A 17,732-nucleotide genomic window follows, 5' to 3' on the forward strand; every position below is an offset into this window, starting at 1 on the left:
TTCGAAGTCCAGCGGGAGCTTTGGAAATGCAGACCGGCAAATTGCTTTGTTGGTGCCTGCCAAGCAGGGGAGTCACTCCTTGACCCCAAGGGGGATTTCTTCAGTCCTTCAGTCTTTAGTAGAGCATCGAAGTTCCAGGATTCAGCTTCAGAGTTTCATCCAGGGATATCTAAGATTCTGCTAACAGAGGTTCTTTACTTATACCTAAGGAAGGGGTTGGACTAGCTCTAGGGACCCACCTATGGGAGGGTTTGGAAAGAGGGGTGGCTACACCCATTTCCTTTGTCCAGTTTCACGCTAGGGCAGGGAATGGAACCGGTTTGAGCTGGACTATGCACAGGGACACCAAATGTGCCCCCAGTGCAGGACTTCAAAGCACTCAGAGTGCTCCCACCCAGCCCCAATACACATAAGCCTGTCTGGGAGGTGGTTACACCTCCCTGTGACAGGAAACCTATTGTCTAGGCCTCCCCTGCCGGAGTTTCTGTCAGCAGCTGGAGGACAGACCCGTGTCTGTGGCTGCAGCATCCATTTTGTGATGCCAGGGCTCTGTTCAGTTTTACCAGGTTTACCACTACTGCCATGTCTCTCCCTCTAGAAGGGTGGGATCATACTCCCACACCAGTTACTGGTGTAGGGGTATGATTCCAAGGTGTTTGGCACCAAACACAACATGTTTCCGTGCAGCCAGTCCAAAGTTAGCATTTACCGTTTGGTTATAATGCACTTAAGAGTATAAGGTCAGGCTGCACCACTGACAACCCCGGAGAAGAGATTCCGAAGGCTGCAGAGGGGCTCAGCTCATGCCTGGGCACCCTCTCACATATAACCAAGCACTCTGCTTTCAGGATTGTTAAGGCCTGCCATAGGAGTGACTGATAGGTTTGTATGTGTAGTGATAAGTGAGGTATAGTGAACCTATACCTCAGTAAGGGGTGCAGTAGCAGACCTGTGGTGTCATTTTGGAAGGCTTCCCAGGGGTGGCATAATACATGCTTCAGCCCCTGCTAGGCCTCTGGGGTACCTATGCCCTGGGTACATAGTATACCATAAACTAGGGACTCACAAGCGTTCCCCAGAATCCAATCTGGAGTGTACCTAAAGTACATGGAATCAATTTAGAAGAGAAAGCAGATAGGATGGGGACCTGGATAGCAGGTTCCCAGCCAAACTAAGTCAAAAACCGTCAAAACACCAGGACAAAAGTGGGGGCAACCATGCAGTCAGATTCCACCTTCCTACAATAACGAAAGAAAAGTTTGGATTAGCGTAAAATTCAGACAGTACAGGGAATTTTAGCTAACTGTTCATGTAAATACCACTTCAGTGGTTTGTGTACCAGTTCCGTCTTTTCTATATACAAAGATAGTACACCATTACTTTTAACAGTTTTTAATTATTTTGACTTGACTTAATCCAAAAAAGAAAAAGAAAGAAAGGGAAAGTCCTTATGCAGAAGTGAAGAAGTATTACTCCTTAGTTAAATAAGCTTTCCACAGGACATTGGCTGGTGTCCCCGTTTTCCCTTTTACCAGTTGTATTGATGCGTTTCAACCCTCTGTGCTTCTGGTTTCTCCACAGGACAAAGGAGCAGGTACTGGTGATATGGAAATGGAATTACCAATTGGATAACAGTGGGGCCACCCAAGGGCTGATTTTGAGTGTAAAAGGGAGGAGAAATGTCCTTCTTTCCTTGGACGTTATCTACAGCTTGTAAATTATTACAAAGAGAGGAAATAAGAGTAAGTGACAAGTTTGTTTAAGTAGAAAACCATCACACCCGAAAATGGGGGGGACGAAAGGGGTTTTCCTATTTACTTGTCATGGATGACAATGGACTCACTCAACTGGGCAAAGTAATTTTGACATGTCTAACTATCTGTTATATAGTAAACCCGTCATCCCATCAACAAAAGGCAGTGCTAAGGAAGGCTTAATGTAGGTACTTGTAACTGTGAAATTATTTACAAAAAATTATAATTTTGAAGTTAACTTTTGTTTCTAATGATTATAACTTTGATATTTTTGCTTTGTAATATTAGTAATCCTCAGGTGCAAAAATGTGGCCTTGCTAGTTGCTTGGATGTCAATATATTTTAAATTATAAACAAGAGTAAGACAAAACGGTCCAGGATAGTACCCTAGCATTACCTTGGGTGTTCCTTTATTAGGACAAAATCCCTCACCAACCATAGTTGGCAGCCCTATTAACAGAAAAAGTTGGAGCAAGCAAAAACATGAACACTAATGTGAAGTGCTCTTAGACAAAGAAAAAAGATTTTCCGAAAGCATTTGCCACAGATAATGGGGACGGAACAACTCACGAAAAGGGAAATAGGAAGGATTGACCACTTGGAAGCAAGACTTTGTGAAGGACACTCGAGGAAACAAATGAAAAGCAATGGGTGAGCCATAAGCCCACAAAGAATATACAACATGTCTCGAGGAGACAGCGCAAGTGATGTCCAGGTAAGACCTAAAAAGAAAGTAGGCATTAAAAAGGCAGAATAGGCTCATTCAGTCTTCTAACATGTAATAAAAATAATCCTCCGTCTAGCAACGTTGAAGCAGAGGCTTCTGTTTGGGCTCTATGTAAAAAAATGTCTGAAGAAATGTGGAAGAGTGCTTTAAGCAGTAACTCAACTCATCCACTACAAACAAAACTGAATGAGACGGGAGTGGAGGTTTTCTGTCTGTCTATAATGAGTATGTTCATGTGATGAAAATCTAATGAAGCTTAATGAGACAGGACTGAGCTTAGGGCTAGCATGCCAAGGTGCTGACATGGCTTGGTTTGCTGCTTGTTTCAGTTATGTGTATGTGCCTGCCCCCTTCACTTATAGCGTAGGTGCTGTGCTTGTCAAAAATTATAACTAGTGAACGCCCCCATTGTTCCTGCTCCATGCCTTAACACATTACCCTGTGCCGATTTTACCAAACAGACAAGACCTTACAGGCATTGGACAATCCTGAAGAAGAAATATTTTTACATCCCAGGTAACTGGTAAAGTACAAACTAAGGATCCCAATAACACCATTTCAAGAATAAAATATTTGTTGATTCTTAAGTATCTAATTTCACAAACAAGTGGTGCCACTGAGAGAGAAGAATCTTTGCTTCATTTCTTTGCTTCATTTCTCAGCTTTGGGTGAACTGGATGCAGGTGCACCCCCTACCAACTGATGATTGCCACATATTCCTCGCTTTGTCCATTTTATCAATCACCTTTTATCAGAGTGTAACTAGGAGATTACAGCTTTGGTATACAAAGGAGACATTTTGTTTAAAAAAACTCTCAAAAGGGATATAAATAGAAAATAATTCACCAAACAATATGCAATATAAAAATCAACATGTCAAATAAAAAAAAACCAATGAGGCACAAACTTATGTAATAGTTATAATATGATGCACATCTAGATCCTTTTCAAGAATAATTCTTTATAAAGAGCATAATGCTACTGGGTGTTTCAGGAAGTTGGGATGAACTTTAAACAAGAAACATAACAATATGTCGAAAACAGTTACCTTTGCAGGAGCTTCTACTATTCCGAGTCCTAAATTTTCTGATATTACAAAAGCGCTTGCTACCCAAGTTGTGATCGTATCAGGAACAGTCACTAGCAGTGATGCATCTGCTTCACGGCTAAAAAAAGGGACAAATCACACAGAATGGACACTTTACAACATAGTAATATCAAAATGTCTTAAGACAGTACCCATGCACCTTGCTACATTTATTGTGCACTCATGTAGACACTTGCTCATCACTTACAACTTTGGAAAAGAGGTTAATTCAATCTGAATTGTTCAAGTGTCTTGTTGCACATTAATTAACAGTGCATATTTTTTTAAACAATGTGGCAGAAAGCCCTGACTTTGTTAAAAAAAACACAGAGCTGAATCTTATGGTTTGCTATCTTCTCACTGTACCCTGCAGCAGCATGTACTACAATTTAAAAGATAGCCACGGAAGAACAATAACCAACAAGCAATGGCAAATCCAATAGGTCTGGGATCGTCCGCCATCCATTTGGCAATTCTTGTATTTTTTGTCATGCCTTTTTTTGTAAAACTTTGTTTGGGAAGCTGCTGGGAGTATTTCAATCCAAAAAATTAATGACTTAAGACAAAAATGTTTGTGGGTCTCAAAAAAACGAATATACGACTTTACATCGAGGTCTTCACACCGCGATACCTTCACAACGCAGGCATTACAACGCAAGCCGTTACAACAACTTGCGCTGGACGGCGTGGACTTAGGAATAGTATGATTTACCATTCCAACTCCAGTCTACGTACAGTAGGGAAGGTGTTGGAATAGTAAATCATACTATTCCTTAGCTTAGAGCGCCATCCAGCGCAAGTCATTGTAATGACTTGTGTTGCAATGCACGCATTGTAAAGGTATTGCGGTGTGAAGACCGTGATGTAAACGATGTTTCTCCAAAAAAACATACATTAGCACAGCACTTCCTGGCGGGAACTACTTTGTGTGTGAATGTGCTCCTTGTGAAAGGTCAGTATACTGTAACTCATAGTGAATTCAGCCAATGGCTTAAGTTGGGTGACATGAATGACACATCCACAGGACAAAAATGGCTGAAAACCCCTATAGGTAACTATGGATCTATCTTTAGTAAAATCAAAAGGTCTTGGCTAACACAGACCTACAATATCGCACTGTTGTGCCATTGGCTGCCAGCCTCATGCTTTTGAGAAAGAAAGAAGGCAAGAAAGAAAAAGAAAGGAAGGAAGGAAAGAAAGAGGGAAGAAAAGAAGGCAAGAAAGAAAGAAGGAATGAAAGAAAAAGCAAGAAGGAAAGAAAGAAGGCAAGAAGGTAAGAAGGAAAAAAAAGAAATAAAGTAAGCAAGACAAGAAAGAAGACAAGAAAGACAAGAAAGAAGGAAAGAAAAAAGGCAAGAAAGAATGAATTGATAGATAGACCAAAAGAAGGAAGGGAAAGAATAAAGAAAAAAGGATAGAAAGAAAGAAGGAAAGAGGAAATGTGCCAAGATCTAAACTGTGGGAAGTACTTCGGGAGATGGCTATGCCATTAGAACTATTGAGGCTGCTGATTAATTTGCACTCTCACACATATGCTCAGGTCCACTGTGGTAAACCAGGGGCGGTGACTCCTAGATTTGAGGTGTCTAAGGGTGTTAGACAAGGCTGTGTACTGGCCCCTACCTTGTTCTCCCTGTTTATTAACGGTGTAATTAAATACTTTCTAAATTTTCCAACTGATGCACCCTCCATTGCTGGCATGAAAGTTCCCCAGCTCATGTTCGCGGATGACAGTCTTATTATCTCAAAGACACGTCAGGGGCTCCAGTTAGCATTGTCCCAGTTTGAGTTGTTTTGCCGCGATCATGAGCTGGAGGTAAATGTGGGGAAGACCAAGTTTATGGTTCTTCGTGGTGCCCGTCCGGTTAAAGCAAGGGTTGTAATGGGTGGTGCCACATTAGAACAGACTTCCAGTTTTACCTATTTGGGGGTTACATTTAGGGATAACCTAAGTTGGAAATCCCAGATTGATCTTTTCGCCCTTAAGCACTCACAACTTGGTGGAGCTTTACTTAAAGAACATAGGTATTCCATAACCAAGCCTATGTCCCCCCTGATCAAAATAAACGGGTCTAAAATACTTTCCGCTGTGATGTATGGTGCCGAATTATGGGGGTTCAGTAATCTGGACTCCCTGAGGGTGGCACAAAATACATTTTTAAGGTCTGCAGTTGGGTTATGTCAATCATCCCCTCGTATCCCCCTCCTTTATGACCTAGGTTGTCAGCCTGTTGAGGACATGGTGCGGTAGAGGCCTCTGGCGTTCTGGCGTCGCCTTTGGACTACCCCAGAACTGGCTTTATATGCCAAGGCACTGCTTGAAGTTAAAGCCCTTGGGGGCTCCCATAGAATCACCTGGTTGTCTGAAATTAAAACTATTCTGACTGACTTGGGTATGGGTGAGCTGTGGACTAATCCCGAGACTGCTGTTTTCCCCCCTAAAAAGAGCTTTAGGGATACCTACTGGCATTGGATTAAGGTTAAGCGTTTTGCCTCCCTGTCTGGTAGTTCCTTGACCTTATCATTTCTGACCGTCAAGGACGATTCCGCCTTTGAGGTATATTGGGATGTAATAACTAAACAGCAGGATCGGAAACTATTCCATCAATTTAGATTATGCACCCTCCCGTTACGCTGTTTCACTAAAGGTTGGAACTCAAATGGTAATGACACATGTCCCATATGTGAGGACCAGATTGAAACAGTTGTAATTTTCTATATGTTTGTCCTGAGTACTATCGACCGCGACAGCTATGGTTGCGCCCCGTATGCCGCGAACTGGGTGTTAGATCAGCCATGGCGGCCACCAGAATATTAAAATCAGACGCATCACCATTTGTGGCCATTGGTGTGGCTAAATACATCAGTTGGGCATGGCTCCTTCGGATTAGGCGCATTAGCCACACATCTCATGGAACCACATAAAGTTGAGGCACGGGTTGTAGGTCCTAAATATATTCAAGTCATTACTTAATGTTATTTAATATTCTCTTATTACCGTTTTTACTGTGTTATTTATTAAATGATTTGTTTGTCTATTGTGCTAATTTTATTCCCTTTTTAACTATTTGTACTGATGATTCGTATTATGTCTTTTATGATGAAATATTCGAAATAAAGAGTTATTTGACTTGACTTGGAAATGAAAGCAGGAAAGAAAGAAACAATAAAGAAAGGGAAAGAAAGACAAAGAAAGAAAAAGATAGTGAGAAAGAGGCAAAGTAAAAATATAAAGAGAAAAGAAAATAGAAAAAGAGAAAGTAAGGAAGAAAAAAGGGAGAAGAGAAGGAAGGGATAAGGAACTAAGAAGTTAAAGTGAGAAAGAAGGGATACAAGTAAGAAAGAAGAAAGGAGTGAAAGACAAAAGAAAGAAGGAAAGAATGATTGAAAGAAAAGGAAATAAAGAAAGAAGAAAAGAATTAAGGAAAGAAGGAATGAAAGAGAAAGGAAAAAGGGAATGAATGAAAAAGGATAGACGGAAGGAAAGAAAAATGAAAGAAAGAAAGCAAGAAAGAAGGAAACAAAGTAAAAAGAAAAATAAACAGAGAAAGGCTAGACGGAAATTAACAAAAGTGTTACAAGCGATGCAAATTAAACATGATAAAGGCTGGTTCTCTTACTGGGCAAAATATACTAAAGAACTATAGGTGAAATTGATTCCAGGATAAACATATTCTGAAGCATTCTCTTCACATATATAATATTGAAGCTTTCAATAAGTTAATACAAAACAGTTTCAAGTGAACACAAACTTTTATGCAGTGAAATACCAACAGCCAGATAAAGGACACTCCAAAAAGAATTTAAAAAAGCATTTGCAGGAGACAGGAACTGATGAATTGTGAAGTAGTGTCCTGCTGTCACATCAGACTATAAACACAAAGGGAACATTAAAGTAATACATTAAAAGCAAAAACACTGTCACAGAAGGGAACTGGCTTGTGTGCGGATGTGCTCCTTGTGAAAGAGCAAAATGCAGCCACTCAAGGTGAAGTTATCCAGTGACTGAACTGGGCTGACCCCCTGCTCCGTGCTGTATGGTGCAGTGGGTGGAAAGAAAACTTGCATAACACAGCAACAGACCAATGGATAAAGAAAGCTGACTGAAAGCCCCTTTCAATAAGTATATTATACATATATATATGTGTTTTAATCAAAAGGACTTTGCCAACGGCAGATATAAAAAACATGTTGGGTAAAAACTATTAATTGCCAGTAATTAAAGCTCATTAAGAATTCCTCCAGGGTCAGCCAGTTCTTTTTTTCATTTATGAATTTGGAAAGCCATAAATCGTTGATGAAGAACAGAATATCAAAAACATTGAAATGAAAAAATAATATGCATTCCAGGACCACACAACTGTTTCGTTCCCTTTCAGTCACTAATGGTGAGATAAAAAATGCTGAAATTACAGACAATTTTGAGACTAAACAATATGTACACATATCCTGAGGAGGAATAATATTTGTACCTGTGTGTCTTTTAAAATTCAGGGCTCTCCATCAAGTTCGTTCAGAAAATATGCATTTATGTGTGTTAAAACATACACATAACAAACATAGCAGGGGGAGTATTGGAGTTCCCAGGCCAATGAGCAACTCAGCTTCAAGCCTTTTTACTATTTCATCACTTACTTGGCACACAGGTTTAGGAAAGACGAGAGCAACACATAATATATTTTCTCATTTAAAAGAAACATTTGGGAGAAGAGCAACTAAAAAGATCTGCTGTGCGGCTCTCATACTCCTTGAAACAATGTACTGCATACAACTTGATAATTGACTCACCAAGACATTATTTTAACTTTTCTGGAATTCTTAAAGGACACTACTGATAGACTGAGTACCCTACCTGTAATACCCATAACTCTTACTTATCATAATTCTCACAATCAAAACTTGTAGAAAGGAAACACAGCTTTACAGAAAGTAGATTGAGAAGAAAATTAACATTATTAGGTGAGGCCATGAAAGAAATTGAGGACTAGGGTAACATCAAAGGAAGACATTTTTTGACAAATGTCCCCTGTTGCACTGGGTTCTGCCCCAGTAGTATGCCCAGATTTCTTGCTTTTCTGATCACCCAGTTTTTGGACATTATGCTTTGGGTGAGCCTCACTACCAGTGTCTCAAACATGGTAGCATATGGTAAACGAACTGCACATTTTTACCACTAATGTCCGCCTTTTAATGTAAGGCCACTTGGATGCAGCAAAGGCAAAGGGCACTTGGCTGCATGCACGAGATTACCTGTACACGTGTGTGCGGGCTGCGCATGTGAGACTACTGTTGTGCACACCCCGGAAACAACGCACAGGTAGCCTGGCGCAACGGGAACTCTGTAGGTTTAGGTATTCACATGGGATAAGTTTCATGAGGTTAGTGTACACTATTAGAAAAAGTCAGTGTGCTTCACTGTTCAACTAGAGTGACACTCTATTATACACATAGGGAGGGAACTGCCTTAGAATTATTTTCCTGGCTCAGGTCAGAATCAGAGCCCAGGCCTTGTGTCACCCTGCTGTGCCCAGTAATTGTATATTCTCCATCAGCAGGAACCAAGGCTGCTTCCATACAAAAGGAGCACCTCTTGCACAAGGGGGAAGACTTTTTCTTGCCTGCAAATGTTCTACCTGCCTTGCTGCTGGATCCCGGGACAACCATGAAGTTCTGGAAGGAGGAAACCCTGACACCCACACACAGGACCCGGGACTCTGTCCAGTTGACCCCAGGACCAGTGGGTCTCCCCAAGAGCCAGTGAGGGTGGCCCCTTAAGCCCCCTGAGGAACAGTTGGGTGAAGCCCTGTACTTTTCTGAGCCCATCAACAAAGCCACAAAAGGAGATCTGGCGCAGGGCGCCAGGAGGACCCGCATTTTGGAAGACTGCACCACTCTGGAGGTGAGAAGGGTTGTTGCAATTGCCCCTGGTAGATAGAGCTCACCACCAGGAGTAAACAAGCCAGGGATCAGACAAATTGGTTCAATTGAACTCAAGTTATGCCCTTTTAAATTTGGCAACCTTTACCCTTTCCTCGCACAGAGAGGGTGGGGCTCCACCACCATTTGATCGGATTCCCCAGGGGGGGGACAATGCAAGAACGTTGGAGGAGAGGGCGTGCCCTCCTGGTCTCCAACTTGCCCTGGGGTCCCATCCCCCTGGGCAGATTTATGCTAAAGGTGGCCAGGACCCCACCCCGGGACTACCATGTGCTCCCTGGTGCAGGGAAGCACTGTTGCGCTTCCCTGATATTCTGAAGGTTGGCCGGGTGCCTTCGCGCTCCCCTCCACTGAAGGCATGAAGGGCCCATGACTTTATCCTAGAAACCCGTTAAGGAGGATGAGGATGTGGAGTGCCGCCAAACGCCCCGCTTGGGCCACTCTCCCTATGCCTGTGTTTGGGGAGAGCGGTAGGTGCCTACAGAAGAGTACACATCTGCCCGCTGGAGAAGGTAGACCCCAAAAAAGGCTGCCAGCGTCACTGCAGCACGTGATAGTGCTGCAGGCATGGGGAGCTGGCGTGAGAAGCCGGGGGTGGGTAATATCTGGAGTGCCCAAGTGGGACCACCACCCCCCCAATCAAACCCTTAAAAAGCATGGCGCAAGTCTGCATTCCCAAAGGAAAACCAAGGCAAAACCTCATTGCGACTCTCCCCGGCACAGTGGCAAAAATGCTACTATAATATTCACTGCACTAAGAAACTTGCCCCATAATACTTTGCAGGGCCTTTTATTCAAAATGCAGGGTTGTTCATAATTCAGCCTGCGGTGGTCCTGGGTTGATGGGACCACCACCAACTACTTAAGCACAACCTGCTCTTGCTTTGCAGGCCATATTCTGGGTCCGCACTTTAAGTTGGGGAGGACCCTAAAATCATCACCCTTCCCACTGTGTAACACATGCTCTCTAGGGGCTGATTGTATGGTTTCATTGCAATGTTTTTGCCCATTATGTTGGTTGATTGCAATGCTCTCTAGGGGTTGATCTAACCATTACAGTTTATTGCAAAGTATATAGAGAATAAATGCACAAACACAAAGGTAATTCCTGCTAAAGGTTTTTATTGGGTTTTCATGATGACTGCATATGTTTTATTGATCCATCATTATTGCAATTATGACAATGATCCCTACCAAAGTCTTATCTTGTGACAGGTAATGACAGTTGAAACTCACTTGGTATATTGGTGTGACCCCTCCTAGGGGGTCTTCAGTGATTATACAATGTCTTCGATGGTAGCATTTAGTACTGTGTGTGTACTAAATGTACTTTTACTTTTTCTAAAGAAAAAGTTCTGACTGGACAATAATTTCTTGTGTTATTATTGCATGTCAATTATTGGTGATTCCTAGCCCACAGCATCTCACTTGAGTAGGCCTTAGACTGCTCCACCTCACTACTCTGTGAAAGTCAAGCACTACAATGGGGTGTTTGGTTCCCACTGAAGACAATTGAGGAATTATTACTTGTGCTGGCCACACAACTAATAAACCAACTTTTAATGTCTCCTCTGGAGTGTTTCATGACCTGCAAATATCCGACGTGATCATGGCCTTTGAAATGGCAGTTATGGCCATATTAAATAGAGTACATACTTTTTTGCAGCAGTAAGTACAGTAAGGACAGCTGAATGAAAACTCATTGTCATGCCCACAAAGAGTAGGCTGTTCTAGAACATTTTGTTTTTGTGGAGCAAACAAGCCTTTCATGAAGCTTTGAAGGACTCAAAGAGATCCATGTAATTTTCCAGGGCATGAGACTCAGCAATTATTTTAATAGAAATGGATGTTGCTCACAATAAGAATAGGCTAAGAGGAATGGAAATCGTGAAAGGAAGGAATTTCCTCTATAAGCTCTAAATAAAACTGGGAACTTTGTTAGTAGCAGAATGGAGCCAGTAAAATGATGTATTTTCCCTGATGCCAATGCTGAAAAACATATTCTTGAATTCATAATATGGAGACCAGATTCACAGGTCAAGCAAAGCTGTGTGAGAGATTGCTAACTTCTAAATCAGTTTTGCAGCAGATCACTCCTTTTGGACAAACTTCTGAAGCCTAAATCTTTGTAAGCCCCCCTTAATTACCATCACAAGTTGTGAAAGACTCCTGAATTCCTGACACCATGACTGATTGCATTGGTAATTGAATTGTGAAATCAAAACCATATAATATGAACTTGCCTCATTCGAATTAAGGCTGAAAACAACTGATAAAAGGATAGATGCAATTGAAGATAAAATGCTAAATACACCGATGGAGCTTGCATATCAAAGTATGAGACTTGGAAAATTGGAAGAGTAGGGACAATAAACACTTATTTGGGGCAACTGAGAAGGAGGAAGGTGAAGACATAGAGGCATTCCTAACTGCATTTATACCAACAATTCTAGAACTTGCGGTGCCTCATCCTCTTGAATTCCAAATGCTCCACACAATCTGCTCCAGGGCCTAAAATAAGAGCAATGTACCTAGGTCTGCAATTGTATGACTGCTCAGTCACCATCAGGTGAGTATCATCATGCAGTCAGCTAAACACATTGCCCATAGAAGCATAATGGCTACAAGATCTCATTCTCAGTTGACTTTCCCTTAGAAACTAATGTCCGCCACAAAACATTCATAACACTTAGACTGCTTCTAAAAAAATGGACCAAATCATTCAGCCTCCTTGAGCCTGCAACCACATTAATAATTAGTGATGGGAATTCAAGAGAATATTATGATCTTGACAAGATGGAGAGTTGTCTCGCATCCTTTTAAGACTAGACAATGAACACAAAGCCCCACGCAAAGTAAACTAGAAAATTTACCTTGACATTGTTCTGTACACAATGCCAATCATATTTCTATAGGGACAATGTGGATAGAAAGCATGCAAAGGAGGGAGCTACTCCATAGGGAAAGGACAAGTCTGGATCCTGACAATAGCTGACACTATCTCCTGAAGGTACACTTGCTGTTTCAAACAAAATAACAGGTGGGCAGCACATTTTACAGGTTAGAGAGAGAAAGAAAGACATTCAGGAGGTCCATGTATAAGTGGTTGACATAATGGGGTAAGGACATGACCATGGTGAGGATTTGAGAGATTTTGTGGGAGCAGTAGGCAAGGTTAGATACCATTTTAGCAGATGTAGCTGGTGTAATGCAGTCTTGGAGAGCGTGTTTAGGTGGTGTGGTGTCAATTACTGCCCACTATCAATGAGTACTCACAATTAGTAAGCTTAGAATGACTATCATGCTGGCTGCCACTGTAGAATTTGATTAGCTAGTAAGCCGCCCAGGGTGACTGTTAGAGCCTACTAAGCTGGAGAGCAGGTCTAGACTAAGGACTCCTTCTTACGTGTGTTTATTGACCAATTTGTAAAGCCCAGGGAATCCATGTCTACGCTAATGTTTTGATTGTAGGCAACCCAGGTGTAATTTGCCCAATATTCAATTCATTCTGAAACAGGGCTTGGCCTGAGATGGTGTGTTGAACAAAGCCAAGGAGAAGTAAGTGAAATAAAGCTAGACACTTCTTGGGTGAGTAGTAGATGATTGGCTACCCTTAACAATTGGTCAGTACATGCAATCTTGGTTTTAGTCATGTACCAGGGACTGGAATATTAAAAGGATTTAACAGCCCCCTGTATGCATTTTTACTGTGTGGTCAAGTGAACGGTGTGTGTGTGGGCTCATATCCATCTTGTTTCTTATAAGGGACTGATAATCAGCACAGCGTCCTATTCAATTGTGTTGCCCCCTTGTGTGAAAGATTTTTGTTTGGAATTTGATCTCTGCTTTTTTTAAATAATGATGATGAAGGCAAAGCAGATTGAGATAAGCATTTCAATCAGGCTGACATGGTTGCTTACACGAGGAGCCTCCTATTTCCCTGCAACAGCACAGCACCCTACTGGAGTTGTCTGGTTTTAGGAATCATACACCCCATAGGAACTAGATTGTGTAACTGGTCCTTTTTTTCCTCCCACAAATCCTGAGGAGGATGTTAATGTGATGTATATTTGGGGTACAGGAAGAAGGTTTTTTGTGTTGATGCTAAGCTTTGAGTAGGGGATTCCCCGTCTTCCTTTTTCCCTCTAAGCTCCTTTTTCAAACTAATGGGAAGTAGATGGTGACAAGCACAAGGTAGGTGCTTTAACTCATGACCTGCTTGGATCGGAAATATTAGGAGGAGTCATTAGATGAGCCATGAGTCTTCTTGAGCGGGACATGAATCAAAAAAGACTGCAGCAATCTTACCTCTTCTACCTTGGTCTCTATTTTTTTGTCATAATGTAGGATAGTAACTTGGGGGAATATGACTGGTTACATTTGGAACTGAATATTTATTTAACAAAGTCTCTGGGATGACCAGTGAGAAGAAGCCATTTAGCGGACCATGTCCAAGTAAAATTCATATTACAGGAAAGTGCTGATGAAAATGAGTGATGCATTTTCTATAGCATTTCAAAACAATTACGCTAACGATATTGCACAACAAATCTTGACAGAAAGTGTAGGACTCTGGAAAGTATGGGCAAAGCAGATAGTCACTATAACCAAAGTTAAATATAGCTGTTGTTTAAAATAGATGCTAATGTATAAATAAATGAAAGTAAGACATGAAAATGTGAATTTACCCAGTTTTCCTATCCATCCAAATCCAAGTTTCAGGAAAGAATACACGAATAGCTGGACTACTGGTCTCTGGAAATTCTCTTGTAAGAGGCATTTCATCAAGAGCGCTTCCCGATAATGTGCCCCTCACCGAAGTCAATTCATAATCAAACATGTCCTCCATTTCATCATAAAAATCTGTAAAAATGAAAATTATTTTAGTTTTAGGGAGTCGATTGTGTAGCAAAATACTTCTTCCTTTCTATTGTTATAGTGATTTAGATAGCATTGAATGCACCTTTCCTGTTTTGCCCTTTACAAAAGGGTCAGCTACAAGATAATAAATATACAAATGATTTGTTGGCACCTGCCCTTCTTACAAGACTTCAGTAGAATTCAGAAAGCAGAAGTCGCCATGGTATACTGGGGTTAGAAATGATATTTTGGTTATGTCTATGGCAGGTAGCAATATGCCTTGGGACCATTATTGATGTTTGGTCTTCTGAGTATCATGGAAATTAGAAAACATTGGGGCATCTTATGACATCTCAACTGCAAAACAGTTTATTATTAAAATTTGAATTTTTAACAAAGCACACAGTCATTGATGTCAGCTGTGCCAAAACTCTCCTCACAATTCCATAGGAAACAGATCATAAATTACCACAGTTGTCAAATATAACTTCTTTACATACAGCTACATATCAATGCAATGTGAATAGCATTCCATGTGAAAGATACATTGGAATAGAGAAAAAAAACAATTAAAATAATGCATAATAATGCATAATATGAAAAGCTGAAAGTGGAGATGCAGGTTGTATACTAAACCTTTTCTCTAGGGATAAACGAATGAACAGAGGCACTTTTATTGGTATTGTTGAAACAAAGCACAATTGATGTTAACCATCCATTGGGTCTGATTCACTAAGGGCCTCCACACTTATGGCAAGGGGGAGTCTCCGCACTCAGGCCGCAATCTCTTCAATGAGAATTCTCATTGCGGAGATTAGGCCCAGAGTGTGGAGAATCCCCCACGACTGCTGGGCCTCCACTGCAAGTGCGGAGACACTACCTGAATCAGGCTCATAGTGAATAGGATTAAGGCCCAGATGTACGTCCATTTTGCGAGTGCAAAATCGGTCGCAAACTGATTTGTGCATGCAAAACACAACTTTGCGAAGCGAATGAATACTGTCTCGCAAAAAACGCAACCTTTTTTTGCATTCATAAAATAGCAATTCACAATTTGCAAGTCGCTAATTATAATGTACAAACCATTCGCAAATAGCGAAAAAGCGCAAAAAGGCCCCTTTGCTCATGCAATTTACCACTAACCAGAATCAGGTAGTAACCAGGCCCAACCTATAAAAACACACCCAGAATGCATCAAAAATCTTTCCACAATGGCTGCCCTGTACATGATAGCTAGGAGGATACAGATACTGGCTGCTCAGCAGAGTAGGTGGAGACAGAAGAGGATATTCAGAGTCAGGCTAACATTGTTTGAGAAGACAGAGTAAGAGATCTATGACCAGTGCAGGCTGAGTAGCACTCTCATACTAGACCTCATAGACAACTTGAAGCCATAATTGGAAAGCAGAAACCTGCGTAGCAATGCAATTCCTACACACGTGCAGGTGTTGTGCTCCCTCCACCTAATGGCCACTGGCAGCTACCAACATGTCATTGCAGTGGGCGGAGGTGTGTCGCATAGTGAGCTTTCACGTTTCTTTAGCAATTTCCTAGATACCATGCTTCACCACATCCATCAACACATCTACCTTCCCAGGGATGATGAGCAACTTGAAAATACAAAACTTCAATTTTACAGAATAGCAAGGTTTCCAAAGGTCATAGGGTGCATAGATGGGACCCAAGTGCCCATAGAATACATATTCCGTAATAGGAAAAGCACACATTGCCTCAACATCCAAGTTGTCTGTGATGCAAACAACATCATCACAGAAGTTGCCAAATATGCTGGAAGCACCCATGAGTCATACATCTTCAGACACAGTGGCATACACCAGAAATTAGAAAGAGGTGACTTTGATGGAGGATACATACTAGGCACTGAATTTACTTGTCCACAGTTACATGTATTTGTACTGTAATGTCTGTTTGCATGTTGTTACACCTGTGGCCATGGATCCTCATACCATACTTGTCTCGCAACAACGCACATGAAAGTTGGTACGACAGGGCACATTGGCACACCAGGACCGTGAGCGAGCGCACATTTGGCATCCTAAAATCGTGCTTCAGGTGCCTCCACAAGAGTGGCGGATCCCTGCAGTATGCTCCTGAGACGGTCTGCAAAATAGTGGCAACATGTGCCATGCTCCACAGCATGGCCTGCAGGGGTGGATTGCCCATGGATGTGACTGATTCAGAATCGGATGATGAGGACCCAGGACCACCTGCCCAACAGCAGTGGGATGGTAGCTCTGTAGCAGAGGGGAGAAGGAGCAGGGTCCAGATAGCAAACCATTATTTTTAAAGGTATGTCCAAAGTAATGACACCCTACCCTCTACATTGGACAGTACAAATTGTGAATTAAACTTTGAGTTTGTGCTGTATTGTGCAAGCTTGCACAAACAAAATCAGGACAAGCAGTCCATCACAAAACGCATGCTAAAACTAATGTGCAACTGTATTGTGGTTACATCACCACAGATTTTGAATAAGATGTGGGGCAATGACTGTGCAGTAACTACACAATCCACCTCCTGCCTCTCCGTCCAGCCTGCCACTTGGAACCTCAGCCTGGCGTCTGCAGCTCCTATGCATATTTGGTGTTTCCGCAGCAGAGATGCTACTGCAGCTGGAAACCTCACTGTCAGCGTACTCTGTCGCACCACCACTGGCAAACATGCGTCTGTACTGCCCCCTCTCTTCAGCCAATTCTTTGCACAGATTGCCAATGGCACCTGTTAGGGCATCAAATTTAGCTTCCAGCCGGCACTGGTTATCCGTCATCTTTTGTGTGATGTTCCTGAATCCCTGGGTAAACTTAAGGTTAATCTGCCTCTGTTGTTGTTGCAGGCACTGGATCCTGAGCATCACCTGTTGAATGCCTCCAAACAACACCTGTTGGGTGATCCAGTAGGGGGTGAGTGTGCAGAATGGCTTGCATACTGCCTACGGACTGCTGGGTCGGACGCATTAGCCAGACCCTGGTGACAGGAGTGCATCTTGATGCTGCTGTCTGCCGTGATTCAGGTGTCACATTGTCAGTAGCCTGTGATGAGGTCACTGCAGCATTGTTTCTTGGACTTCAGGACAACTTGGTCCACTTGATGCTCCCCATCCTACCCTTTATCCATCTGGGCCTGATCTGGGCTTCCCTCAGTGTCATCTGCACTATGCTCTCCTCCCAGTGGTGTATCTATGTGGCAAAAGATTATGTGAATCACTATCTCAGTCATGTTGCAATGTTTATCAGCTCATGTCATTCCGTTACTACACTGTATATGTCACTGACTACGTTTTCCATAATGCACCATAAGGGTTTCTTTTGTGTGGCGCAGGAATTTTGGATGTGGATGATTAGTATGC

The 17,732-nt window shown here is 42.0% G+C and overlaps 1 protein-coding gene across 1 annotated transcript in view; it reads right to left on the reverse strand.

Annotated features, from left to right (window-relative positions):
* The window catches only part of CD109 (CD109 molecule), a 750,032-nt gene that overhangs the window by 339,584 nt on the left and 392,716 nt on the right, over nucleotides 1-17,732 (reverse strand). Inside the window, exons 18-19 of the mRNA XM_085610953.1 lie at nucleotides 14,194-14,368; nucleotides 3,530-3,647 (exon numbers count right to left, since the gene is read on the reverse strand). Coding sequence (XP_085467079.1) covers nucleotides 3,530-3,647; nucleotides 14,194-14,368 — 293 coding nt within the window. The remainder of the gene's footprint in view (nucleotides 1-3,529; nucleotides 3,648-14,193; nucleotides 14,369-17,732) is intronic.

This window comes from Triturus cristatus, chromosome 6, assembly GCF_964204655.1.
Source record: "Triturus cristatus chromosome 6, aTriCri1.1, whole genome shotgun sequence".
In the NCBI taxonomy this organism is placed as follows: Eukaryota; Metazoa; Chordata; class Amphibia; order Caudata; family Salamandridae; genus Triturus; species Triturus cristatus.